This window comes from Carettochelys insculpta, chromosome 3 (genome assembly GCF_033958435.1).
Source record: "Carettochelys insculpta isolate YL-2023 chromosome 3, ASM3395843v1, whole genome shotgun sequence".
Taxonomy (NCBI): Eukaryota; Metazoa; Chordata; order Testudines; family Carettochelyidae; genus Carettochelys; species Carettochelys insculpta.
This window is the reverse complement of record NC_134139.1, coordinates 87679800-87692934: the sequence shown is the minus strand read 5'-3', so window position 1 is coordinate 87692934 and position 13135 is coordinate 87679800. Positions and strand designations below refer to the sequence as shown.

The 13135-nt window shown below is 39.1% G+C and overlaps 1 protein-coding gene across 4 annotated transcripts in view; it reads left to right on the top strand.

The window, feature by feature from the left end:
• Positions 1-13135, top strand: part of MAP3K4 (mitogen-activated protein kinase kinase kinase 4) — a 106450-nt gene that overhangs the window by 50871 nt on the left and 42444 nt on the right. For all 4 annotated transcript variants that reach the window (XM_074990281.1, XM_074990279.1, XM_074990280.1 and 1 more), the window contains exons 5-12: positions 1196-1342; positions 3541-3698; positions 4478-4594; positions 4953-5052; positions 5153-5236; positions 8002-8256; positions 11735-11884; positions 12091-12252. In XM_074990281.1, coding sequence (XP_074846382.1) covers positions 1196-1342; positions 3541-3698; positions 4478-4594; positions 4953-5052; positions 5153-5236; positions 8002-8256; positions 11735-11884; positions 12091-12252 — 1173 coding nt within the window. The remainder of the gene's footprint in view (positions 1-1195; positions 1343-3540; positions 3699-4477; positions 4595-4952; positions 5053-5152; positions 5237-8001; positions 8257-11734; positions 11885-12090; positions 12253-13135) is intronic.

Below are 13135 nucleotides of genomic sequence, written 5' to 3'. Positions count from 1 at the left end.
TTTCTTGTGCTGTATTCTGCATAATGACATTTTCTTTTTGCTGAAGGAAAACGTTACAATCCATTTTCAATAGAGATTTTTAAAAATTCTAATGCAATTAGATGTTTAAGAAAATGATGCATAGTCATACCTAGAGATGGTTGTTTGGTTTGGAATAATACAGATTTGGGAAGGAAAAAACTCTTTGCCAATGCATGATTGATCCCTACAGCGTGCTTCTAGAGCCTCGTTGCTTACAAAGCCTGTGCTTCCTATAGCAGGTATGGAATGGCCAGCTTCATTGTTGTGCCTGTCTTGACCAGAAGTGATCATTTCTGTGACCAAGTAGAGTATTCATTCAGTCCTTGGCTTTTTGATTCCAGACTGTCTACAAGGGTGCCTGACATTGTCAGTTGTAAGTGATGTGTTTTGGGTTGTGGATACTCGCCTAGTAGGAACAGAACCAAAAGTAACTTAGTAACTATTTTACATAGGCCGTTTGACACTTGCAACTGTTTGGAGGCCTATTACTGTTTATTTGCTGTGGATTTAAATAATTGATCTAAAGGCATAAAACTCCTTGTCCAGTTATAAAAAGTCCAACTATCCAGTCAGTTGCATACAATTGTTTTTCCAGATAGTGAAAGCCCTGCTTTTGGGGGAGGGAAGAGGAGCCAGTACTCAGCCGGCTTCTCAATGTGAGACTTCTGGGGACCCCCATGTCCTCAGCTGGAGTTCCCGTGCGTGGTGCTGCCGGTGGGGCTCCCTGCCATAGCCAGCTCCCAGCCACAGGACTACTGAGGTCCTCTGGCCCCCCCAGGCAGGCTTCCCACAGCTGGAGCTGCTGGCGGGGCTCTGTGCCCCAGCTTGCTCCCAGCCATGGGGTTGGCGGAGTGCCCCTTCCACCCAGCCAGGGATCTGCAGACGGGGCTGCTGGCACAAAAAAAGCACCGAGCAGAAGAAAACTTCTAGCATTTGCTGCCATCCCTACATGCAGTGACTTGCTGAGTGGCATTACAGTAGCACTTAGACAATTCAGGAGAACGTATGCAAAGCTTGTATGAAGATGTAGGATGTAGGAATAATCCTACAAATCTGAGAGAGCCCGAGAAACACAATAGTGGCATAAATACACTATTTAAACACGCTAAACTTTAATCTCAGGAAATTTCGAGAATAGCAGACTGATTGCAGTTTGTGGTCTCTTCCATTGCAGCTAGCAAGAGAGTGTAAAGAGGTCTTGAAGGGTGGCCTGCTAATGAAGCAATATTATCAGTTTATGTTACGTGAGGTGTTAGATGACTTACAGAAGATTGACTACAACATAGATTCCTTTGAAGAGGACCTTCATAAAATGTTAATGGTGAGTAGCGAAAGAGAATATTTTCCATGTCCTGGTAAATTGTATGGGTTGCCAGTACAAATCTAGTATAAATTTGCCTAAATCTAGGTCTGGGGATAATTTTGGTTACCTTTTCTGAGCAAGTAACTGTCTAGCCTGCTTATATTACTTTATATTTTTAGTGGCAATAATAGGCTTTGTCCTAACAAATCTTATCAGAGGTTGTAATGAAAGTATGTTTGAGACAATGTTGATATTTTGATGACTGGATTGTGGAAATGGCTTTTATTTTTAGGTACTGCGAGAGTCTCTAACATATTTTTGGTCAAATTGCCTCTGTCTGTAAAATAGCTCTTCATGGAATCATATTGTGGTAATAAATCAAGTAAAATAAATTTTAAATAATATTAAGATTTAAAGTATACCAACAACTCAGAGAAACAGTTGTATGGCTGACACCTTTTTTGCTTTAATTTTCACCTTGATATTGTAGTCATTCTAGAAGCATCTCTTGTTTTTTAGTATCTTTGGTACTGCAGTAAGTAAACACAAAAGGGTAATTTATACTGCTAGTGTTCAGTGAGTGTGAGTTATTTTATTTTGTGGGTTTAAATTAAAACCCTCATTTCTTAATATAGCTTAATATCTTTTCATTGTATGTGGCTTTTTTTAAAGTAACTTAGAGACAAGAGTCGTCTCGGGAAAATTCTCATTTTGATATTTCATTATAGGGAGAGCTACCGGTGCTGCAAATAGTTAAGGTTAGCTGACATTTCCCATTATCAGACCCTTTGCCAGACTTCACCATTCACACTGAAATTTCTCATTCTGGGTGTCTGCCGTAAGCAGAATTTTTTGGAAACTTTCAGCAAAAGCGGTTCAGCCTCCCAGCACTGTGAGCTACTCTCCTCATGGAGGCCACATTTCAGCTTTAGACATGTAGACAAATCTATGTTAAGATTTCCTGTTCATAAAACTGCTTCTTCCCTCTCAAGTTAGGGTATCTTCTCTGTTAGGGCTCAGTCAGTGTTTAGGAAAGTTCCTATTTCAGTGATTTATAATGAGGCTTCTTGGAATTCACTTGATATGTTACCAATCACTACTCCATCGTAGAAACTTCTAGATAAGATGCCTAGTTTGGAAGAGCTGTCCCACAGTCCTAGTTAAGGTTAAGATATTATCGCAGGTAGTGGCCAACAAACCAAAATTCATGGAAGCCTGCAACCTATCTGTGACTTGTACTACTAATCCTCTGGGGGAGGGGAGGTGGTCTGATAGTACCATCTCCACTGTCAAGGGCTGAGTGAAAGCTGGTACTCCACTCCTGGGGGCTGATAGCCACCCATCCCTGCTGCCACAGTGGGCAAGAGTTAGGGAGGACTGTTAGATATGGAATCTGTGACTTCTGTCAAATTGTATCCTTAGTCATAATTCAGATAAGAATGTTACCACCTCTCTGCGTGGAAAGGACTTCTAGTCACTCGCCTGCAAAGGGATTTGTTGGTAAAGTGAAGACAATTAAGTAACCAGAATTCCTCAAGACGCTTTTGTCCACACAGATCTGAAAATCCATGTTCTTTCCTCTTTGTTAAGGAGTTTCTGGATTTCTGTATTAGTAAAGGAACTGAGTAGTGGTTATGACTCTTCTGGTCTTTATACCTTCAGTAGAGAGGGCATATGCAACACCAGAGAATATTCCTTGTTAAAAAGATTCTCAGCTTATATTGGTAGGCTGTACACATGTGAAAGCAAGAATCTCTGAAAACCTGTCCATTATTAAGGTACTTTTAAATCAGCATTACCTCTTCCCTCCACTCTGTAAGCCCCCCCAGTTGTGAATAGTGGATGACAATAACTCTATTCTCAGTAGTGGATCACAGCTGAGCTTTCTGTACATGTTTGCATATGGGAGAGGGATTGGGAAGGAGAGTGACTATATGCAAATCCAGATGTTTAGGCAGAGATCTGCAGTCTCTGTTGTTTTTCTTTGCTCTCATGAGCTTCTCAAAATAATAATTTCGTGTCTCATTCATTTTCCTCTGCCACAAATTGCCGAGAAGCCTACAGCATATTTTCTAGTGTAGCAAACAGAATATTACAAATCGTTCCCTCCATCTGCGTATTATTATGTTGATTTTTTTGTGGGTGTGAAAATTAGGCTTCTTTAATTACAGGTTTTATAACAAGTACGATCTAAGTTACCTTTTTTCCATTTGCAGGTTTATTTTGATTATATGCGAAGCTGGATCCAAATGTTACAGCAGTTACCTCAAGCATCTCATAGTTTAAAAAATCTCTTAGAAGAAGAATGGAATTTCACCAAAGAAATAACACCTTACATACGGGGAGGTGAAGCTCAAGCTGGAAAACTATTCTGGTAGGCCTTCTTAAATCACAGTTTATACTGGACATTTAGACCAGTTGGAGTCGCACTTAATTTTAAGGATCTGGTCGTTCAAAGTAATTTCTGTTAGTCTGGAACATAATATCACCCATACAAGATTTATTTTAATGCAGATTCAGGATCCAAAACCAAAAGAATAAATCAACTATATAAATAGGACTTTAAAAGCTAGTTGAGTGCCTCAGTAGATTCCAGTTCATGCAGTTTTAAGCGGGCATCTTGTTTTTAAATAATTTTATCTAAGTATTGTTCACATTGACTCATATATTCTAGGATCTTAGAAATGAAATATATAAGACATAGTGAATGGAACTTAAGTGCCCCTGACATTGACTTCCTATAGAGGACTTCCACATTTCAAATTTGTTTCAGATCAGCACACTATATTCCCTCAGTCTGGAATCTGGGCTTCTGCTCCTAGTTGCTAGGTTGTTGTGGATAACTCTGCTTCATACATGTTTTCTAGGAGTTTGATGTGTAGCTGTAGATTTCTGCCGTGTCAGAGTAGTTCTGGTGGCAAGATCCAATAAGTGCACTTGCTGTACCTGAAGCAGGAGGCCTTTCTGTGGCAAGCCTGTTCGGCCTTCTTTGTCTTACAGGGCTTTCACTGTTACTGGAGATGAATGAGGGACACCACAAGATGCTGAGCTGTGGCAACATGGCTCTTACCTGGGTTGCAATAAAGAGGAAATAAAAGGAGCGTTAGTGCATGAGTGAAAGTGACATTTCCCTTCATTTTCTTTTTGTTTCAGTGATATTGCAGGAATGCTCCTGAAATCTACAGGAATATTTTTAGATTCTGGTCTGCAAGAGAGCTGTGATGAATTTTGGGCCAGTGCTGATGACAGTACTGCATCAGATGAAATCAGGTGCTTCAGCCTTCAGTATTTTTATATTCCTTTAGTTCACTGAAGGGCAAACTGCAGTGTTTAAACTTGTTGAAACACATGAAAACAAATTACCCAAACCATCTCCGTGGTTTTCAGTCTGTAGCTAGTAATTCATCTTCGTTTGGTGTATATGACGGCTAATAACCTTGATTATAGCTAAGGGCATGCAGTGCATTTTTTACAATCTATTTATTTTTATATTTCTGTGACAAACGTGTCTGAGCAATGTAAGTTCATTTCAGTTTGCTGCTTGTACACATTTATCTTGTGTATTTCTAAGCTCTTCATACTACTGTATATTTAAAATGTAATAACTTCATTCTAATCAACATTACAGGAGGTCTGTTATAGAGACCAGTCGGGCACTGAAGGAGCTCTTTCATGAAGCTAGAGAGAGGGCATCCAAAGCACTTGGCTTTGCTAAGATGCTGAGGAAGGTAAAATAACAACGGTGTTTGATCTAACTTATTCACATTCATTTCTCTGCTTAAAAAACTTCAATTCAGTAAAGAATTTTTTTTTTAAAACTATCATTAGGACCTTGAAATAGCAGCAGAATTCACGTTGTCGGTCCCTGTGCAAGAATTCCTGAATGTCCTGAAGACAAAACAGTATGTGAAGGTAAAATCCATTTAGAGCTATGCTAAACAAGGTGTCGAATGAAGCTGGGTGTGACTTACGTGCATCTGTTTCTCCCTGAGTTTGTAGTGTCAACTTCTTAGAACTGAGATGTGACAAATGAGTTAATTTCTTCTGTTTTGAAAGTGCAGCTGCAGCAACTTTAAAGCAATCTAAAAGACTGGGCCAAGTCTCCTCTCTGTATTTCTTGGGTATCTTGTACTTGGGAGAGAAATGATAGAGTTGTCAGCGTGTTAGCCTCGGTCTTGAAAGACCTGGTTCAGTTGGCTGCTGTGCTACAGTCCTCCTTTGTGATCTTGGGCAAGTCATTTAGTTTCTCCTAGACTTAGTATCCTATCTGTAAAAATGTGATTTAATAACACTTCCCTGCCTCATAAGTGTTATGAGAATAAGTCTGCTAAAGATTGTGTGGTACTTGGATACTATGGTAGTAGATTTTCCAGCCCTGTGTCCTTTTGTATTTGGTGTGGAATATTTATAACATAAAATTCCTTCCTTGACAGCAATCCTTGAACCTATTTGTGAACATAAGTTTAGTTGATTTTCATCAGTTGTACTTACATTTAGTGGGCAGAGGAGAAACATTAGTTTGGAATTTTTATTGTGTCTTTTCTGTAATTAGATTTAAATATCTTTTAGCCTTCTATTAATGGATAACTTATTTTTTCCAAAATGATTTTTGGTATTTAACATCCTTCTAAAAATGCACTTGACTTTTAATGTTTGGCAGCATAGTCAAATCAGATGCTAAGTATTTTTCAAACATTTTCTTTAGGGAAAAAAAAGTATCAAGAAACACCTTGAGTTTTTGTTCCAGTCTTTAATCAAATTATAAAATTCAGAAACATTTAGAAATTTTCTGTGGGGTATTTGAATTTAGCCTTGTCACAGAAGATGTATTTATTTTTAAAGTTGGGATTAGGAGTTCTTTAAATCACCTTTGCAGTACCCCCTCCTCCCAGTGGAGAGGCTTTGACATATTGAGGGTCCTGCCTGTATTGGTTTCCTCTGCTCCTGGAAACTGGTTTAAACAGAGTTATTTAAAAGATTATTTGAATGCAGATGTAGTGGAGGGTGTGGGTTAAACTTCAAAAACTGAAAAATTAATAAAGTTATCTAACCTTAGTAATCTTGAATTGTTTAAAATGTTTTGTTATACTCCAGCCAGTGCAATCTTCTTTACAAAAGCTGTTTATAGAAACTGTTTCCTTGCACAGGGAAACTAGTGTAGATGGATCTTGACAGATTCTGAATAGAGTTTTGTCTTTTCTACAACTAGAAGAATGCTATCTGAGATGTTAGGTGTAGGGAGAACTAGCTTCAAAGCTAGCAAGTTAACTACATTCAGACATAGGCAGAGAGCCAACTGAGAGGGTAGGCAACATTAAACAAAGAATTTTCAGGCCTCATTTATGAGGACCCAACATCCCTGAAGGAACCATGATAAATAGAGGAGAAGAAAATGGACAAATTTTAGTATTGTGATGAAAATTTGTAAATGACTGAGTGGGTTATGCATGATAGCTAATTTTCATTGGTTTCTGTCATTAAGCAGTTTTTAAACTGTGGCCAGGAAGAAACACTGCAGTCAAAAATGTAGTTATTTGTGAAGATCCCTTTCATAATGCACAAGAGGAATGAGAGAATTCTTTCATTGGCCACTTGAATAGCATCATCCTTAGAGATTTTGCTCTTTCGTGCCTACAAATTGCCTTAAAGTGTAAGGTCTGTTATATGTAACGTCTGGGAAGGTGAATATGCTCAAAATTGAATGAATAAAACCCATCGTTTAGAAATTGATTTTAATAAAATTGATTTTCTCTCGTAGCATAGACACAGCCTTAGTGAAAAGAGTCATGGCACCTTTTTTTAGAATAAGAAACTTATGTAGTATTCATTAAATTATACTTTACTTAAAATGGAAATTTGTCCTTGGAGACTAGAACAGTAGTATGAAATTAACCTCAGTACATTTTAGTGTCAGTAATAACTAGAGAAACAAGACATTGTTTTGATCAATCATTTTATGCTGAGAAAGTGTATGTTTCTGTCATGACCTGACACGGCAAGTTATATTATTAGTTCTAGAATTTTAGTGAGCTTCACCCTGTTTTTTTTAATGTTCCATTTTTAAGCTGAAGGGAATCGATTTTTATTGTCACAACATTTTTGGCTTATATATTTGTTCCTTATAATCATTTTAACATTGGAAAGGGACATCGTTTAAAAAGATACATGTTTGTCGTTGTGCATGGGAGCAGCTTTTTATTGTAAGTTGCTCATCACCATACTTTTGTGCTAAAAAGCAAAGTCACACGCAAACATGAAAGCAACAGAACAGGTGGTGTGATGTGATTAAAAGTGGGTATGCTGCTAGTGCTAGAGTGGCTGTCCTCCTAGAGAGAGTATCAGTTTAGTGAAATTTTCTAGAGTTAAAATGGGGAAAAAGACTAAAGTTAAAATCAAAACAAAAAGCAGTCAAGTAGCACTTTAAAGACTAGCAACATAGTTTATTAGGTGAGCTTTCGTGGTCCCACGAAAGCTCACCTAATAAACTGTGTTGCTAGTCTTTAAAGTGCTACTTGACTGCTTTTTGTTTTGATAGTGTATAGACTAGCACGGCTTCCTCTCTGTTACTAAAGTTAAAATGACCATTTGAAGCTAACTTTGCTGCATGTGCAACATGTTGAGAAGCTGAGTGATGTTTTGCAGTCTTGCTCACTGAAAATATTTTTATTCTTTCTCAGGTGCAAATTCCTGGACTTGAAAACTTACAAGTGTTTGTCCCAGATAGTCTTGCAGGGGAGAAATCTATGATTTTACAGCTGCTAAATGCAGCTGCAGGAAAGGATTGTTCTAAAGATTCAGAGGAACTTGCATATGAAGCCTACTTACTGATGACCAAGCACAATGAATTAGATAACAGCTGGAGCACATGGGAAGGACAGCTAGTCAAAATAGTGCCTCAGGTGGAAACTGTTGATACCTTAAGTAGTATGCAGGTACCTGTTTTCCATTTTCTTGGAGGTGACGTGCTTCTGAAATAAAATGACCATAGAAGTTAAATGAGACATTCTGCCACCTGTGGCTAAGATGTATTGGAGTATAACAGTAACCAAGGACTATTCCTTAATAAATGTTTATGCTTTAGTATTTTATCTCTAAACATATGTTATGAGAGGAACTGAACATGGGACTGTTTTTGAAAGCAGCATTCTTACTGCCAAAATAATCCTTCCCAATTAAAGAATGAATGGATTATCTGTAGTAGAGCTGCTCAGTGTTAGATGTGTAGCTAGACTGACAGCATTTTGTTTTAGCAAAAAGCCTCATATCTTGTCAACTGGTAGGTCATTGGTGTTTGTTTTGGGTGCATTGAGTCATGATGCCAATTTGCTTCTGATGCTGGGCAAATCACTTATTCCAAATTATTAATTGAAAAAGAATGCCTCAAATTAGACTTCAGTGGGTGCTACTGGATGCTCAGCATTTTTCAAATTCACGCCACTTGTATTTATTTTATTTTAACTGCAGGCACCTGTTTTTGAAAATCTTGGCTTTAATCTCTGTGTCTCAGTTCCCCATCTTTAGAAACTGAATTAATACTTAATTATCTCACTGGGTTTATGTGCAATGGAATTCATTCATATTTGTGAAGTGCACATGTGCTTAAGTAGTAGGAACCTTGTAAGTACCTAAATACAGAAATTCCTAAGCTCTGCAGGAAGAAATTTTCCCATTTATGCTCTCAGCCAGCTGGGGATGCCTTCCACAATTCCCTCCGCTCCAATAATGCAGTCAGGATTCCCCTCCCCTGTGGCTCACAACTCCTAAAAGCACAGCAAAGTAAGATTTTGTTCCTTCCTCACATTCCAACCCTGATTCAACTCCTTCATGCTGTTGAACTTTTAACTCCTGAGCCAGCTTTGGTTTCCTTTCAGGCTTCCTGTGCTGTTCCACTAGTGAAGTGTTAGAATTCCGCTTCCATGGATGTGGCTGTTTGTAATGTAGGGCTTGTCTACACTGTTGTTGGTTTTTTCCTTCCAGAAAAAAACTTTTTTCCGGGAGGAGGGGGAGGAACAGGACACAACCCTTGCATCTATGCTGCTAAGCTTGTTATTGTGGAATAACAAGGTGTTTAACTTGAAATAGTAACTCCACCAAAACGAATGACTTTTATCGAGCGCCCACTTTCAATTTCAAAATAAACTCGGTGCATACTAATCAGAGGTAATTACGATTTAATGATTTGATTGGCCTCCATTGACTCCATCATTGCTCTTATTTCAAAATTGGGCTTTCTAGTGTGAAGGCTCGATTTTGAAGCACTCTTACAGCATGAACACGTTTTTAAAAATAACTTATTTTGATGTTAGAAGTCAAAATAAGTTATTTCTGAAAAACCCTGCTGTGTAGACATAGCCATAGAAACATTACTTGTTTGTTTTGTTTGTTTGTGTGTTTGTTAATACTACGGACTGATAAGTATACACTAATAATAACTACTCTAAACTCTGACGAGGTCCTAGTTGATATTTTTTACATATATTCTAAAACATCAAGCTTTTTTAAAGTTAGTATTTATTTCTTCAGGAAAAGTGCAAGACCTAGAATCTTATTTGAAAATTATATCTACCATGTAATATACATGTGAAAAAATGTTATTGATTTGTTTGAAAGGCTATGTTTGGAATGTAAGGAAGCAAAGTAACCATAGTAATAATTAAAGCGATGTATGAAGACCTACTAAATCTTTCACACTTTCTGTATTCTAAACTGCAGGGAAATGTTTAAAAATCATATTTTCATTGGAAATTAAAAGCAAAATTTCTAAAAACATTATCATAAACTGCATAAAATTCTTTTCAGTATAAAAAGTTTAATTCTAAACATGTCTCTCTTCATTTACATTCATTTTGGTTGTATATTGAAGAACATTATGAATGGCAGTCATGAATCTGGAGTAGTAGCTAAATTAATTTGGACTTGATCTGCTGTAATTAATACATTTATTACAAATGGGTTCTTGCAGTTTGTCATTAACAGAGCTCACAGTGTGAATTGTGACCTTGTCTTAGCCCTGGGACCATCTTCCTTATATTTGTGGGCTTTGCTGTAACCCTGAGTGTTGATTCCTGAAGGTTGTATGCATGTTTTGGGAATTTACAAGTACTGGAAAACCCCAGCTTACGTGCAGGTTGCGTGCCTTGGGCAACTGCACATAAGTCAGATTTCATGCAAGTTGAGGTGGGGTTAGTACCCTGCCAGCTTGAGCCACGGGGCCGGGGAATCCCCAGCAGCCAGGGGGGCTGGCCAGAGCAGCAGCACTCTGCCACTAGGTCTGCCCCCAGGGAGCCACCTAGCTGGAGGAATCCCTGGTAGCAAAGCTGCTGTGAGTCAACCAGGTGGTGCAATGCTCTGCCTGCTGTCTCCAGCCCTTGGTTCCCCCAGCTAGGGGGAGATGGGGAGCAGCCATGCTGCTGGTCCGCTCCTCCAGCTGGGGGAAGCCAGGGAGTAGCTGTGCCACCATGCCAGTCTACCCATTCCTGGCTCCCCCAGTTGAGGAGAGCTGGGGAGCAGCTGCACCAGTCTGCCAGCCCCTTGGCTCCCTCAGCTGGGGGCAGACAAGGAGCAGCTATGCCACCCTGGGGAAGCCGGGGCCTGGAGCCAGTGGGCAGAGCTCTATACCACCTGGCCGACTCACACCTGCTTTGCTGCCAGGGATTCCCCATCCAGGTGGCTCCCCGGGGGTGCAGCTGGCGGCAGAGCTGCGCTCTGGCCAGCCCCCAGCTCTCATTGCTTCTGGGAACCCCAGGAGTATGTGTTCACTTATATACACAAATGATGTGTATATAGGGTTTCCCTTTAACGTTCGCTTGATCGTTTTGACTTGCATTAATCCAATAAAAGTGTAAGTCGGTCACATAAATTGGGGTTTTACTGCATAACGTAGTTTGCCTGCTTAGAAAATGTTTGTTTCTATTGTGGAAGCCTCTTTTGTAGCAGGGATGAAGTTTGCTTATTCCACGCATTTATCACCTCTTTTGGGTGACGTTGGGGAGATATTTTGCTAATAAAATAATTTCCCAAGTGTAACTTGTTGGTTTGAGAATTCCTTGGCACAGCTTTTACCATACTCTTCAAATCTGAGTTCTCCTTCAGCAAAAGAAACCTTTGTGTCTCCCTTGCAACCCAGACATGTGGTGTTTAAAGTTCTACCCATCTTAATTTATGTATCTTATGCTTATAAAAATAATTCAGGAATCATATTACTAGTCAAAACACAGTTGCCACAGAAGAATGCCTTGTGTAAAATGTAGTATCTTTATAGCATTAACGAATAAGATTTATAATATTTTGGGATTAGCAAAATTGCCATTATGAGACAGCCTTTTCCTAAAAATGGCTACCAGATTTATTGTATCAGTAAGAACTTGACATTGTCCTCTTTGGCAGTATGTTTTAATCTTGCATTCCTAGGTTGATAACCTCCTCCTTGTAGTAATGCAATCTGCCCATCTCATAAGTCAGAGAAAAGCCTTCCAACAGTCTATTGAAGGGTTTGTGTCTTTGCATCATGAACAGACGTCCAGCCAGCCAGTCATTGCCAAAGCATTGCAGCAGCTAAAGGTAAGCAGCCTTCTAATTTATTTCCATTGGGATTATTTGTTTTATAATTTTGAATTTCCTTCAGTGATATAAATTAAAACACAAATGGCTCAAAAGCTGTTGATTTGGTTATAAACCAGTACTCTGCATTGGTAATTAGTGCAAGTCATTGTAGCTTATGTTTCCAGTCCAGCCTCCATTATGGTCTCCTTTTTTGTGTTCTTCAGAGCGATGCATTACAGCTATGCAATAAGATAAGCTGTGCCATTGATAGGGTTGATCGCATGTTTACTTCTGAATTTGATGCTGAAGTTGATGAATCAGAATCTGCCACTTTGCAGCAATACTACCGAGAAGCCATGATTCAGGGTTACAATTTTGGGTTTGAGGTAAGTGAGCAGACCAGAATACATTTTTTGTGGTAGAATAATATTTTTGGTATATTTTTGTAGAAAAACTTACAAAATTCCACTCTTATAAAATCTTATAAGATTATCATACGGTACTAGGCAAATCTCTTCATTGTTTGAAAAATAAACTTTAGATGACATGAGAGAGAAAGCAGATTTGTTTTATCTGTCAGACTCCCAAAACTTTTGAAATTGTTATTCCTAGTCAGGAATCTGAGTTTAAAGTTTAGTCTTTTCAAGCTCTGCCTGTTGACAAACTTTTACAGGGGATCAGAAATATTCTGACGTGGACCGTGTCAGTTGATCTGTGTTAGCTTCATTTTTCCTTCCTGTGCCCATAAAAGCTACTATATAAATGTAAAATATTGTATTTTTTAAATTTTGAGCCCTATTCAAAGGTTCTCTTTAAACCCTTTTAAACAAGTGGATGTGGTTCCTCAATGCTTGCTTTAGTGGGCCAGACAGAAAATGTCTGCTTCAGTCCACTCCTTATGTATCTTCAGTGCTTCTTTTGTGTCAGCAGTTGCCAGTCCTAAGTACCAGCACGTCAGCAGCCCCAGCCATGGGATTGTCTGTGGCACGGGGGGTGGGGGGGGAGTGGGCAGGCAGGGCAGGGGGCCAGCTGAGTAGTGGTGCCACTTTCTTCTGCAGCCCAAGGAAAAAGCCACCACCTCCTTCACCAGAGCCACCACCAGATTTTAGCCCACCCTCCCACTCATGGCCCCAAACTGCCCCCAGCCTTTAGCCCTTTCAAAACCCACCCCCATCCACCTATGGTTCTCTTACTTTTCAAAAGCAGCACCTTCACTGAGTTAGGAGCACTAGGAACCAATCAGAGACTTTAACATGTATTTAATGGTAA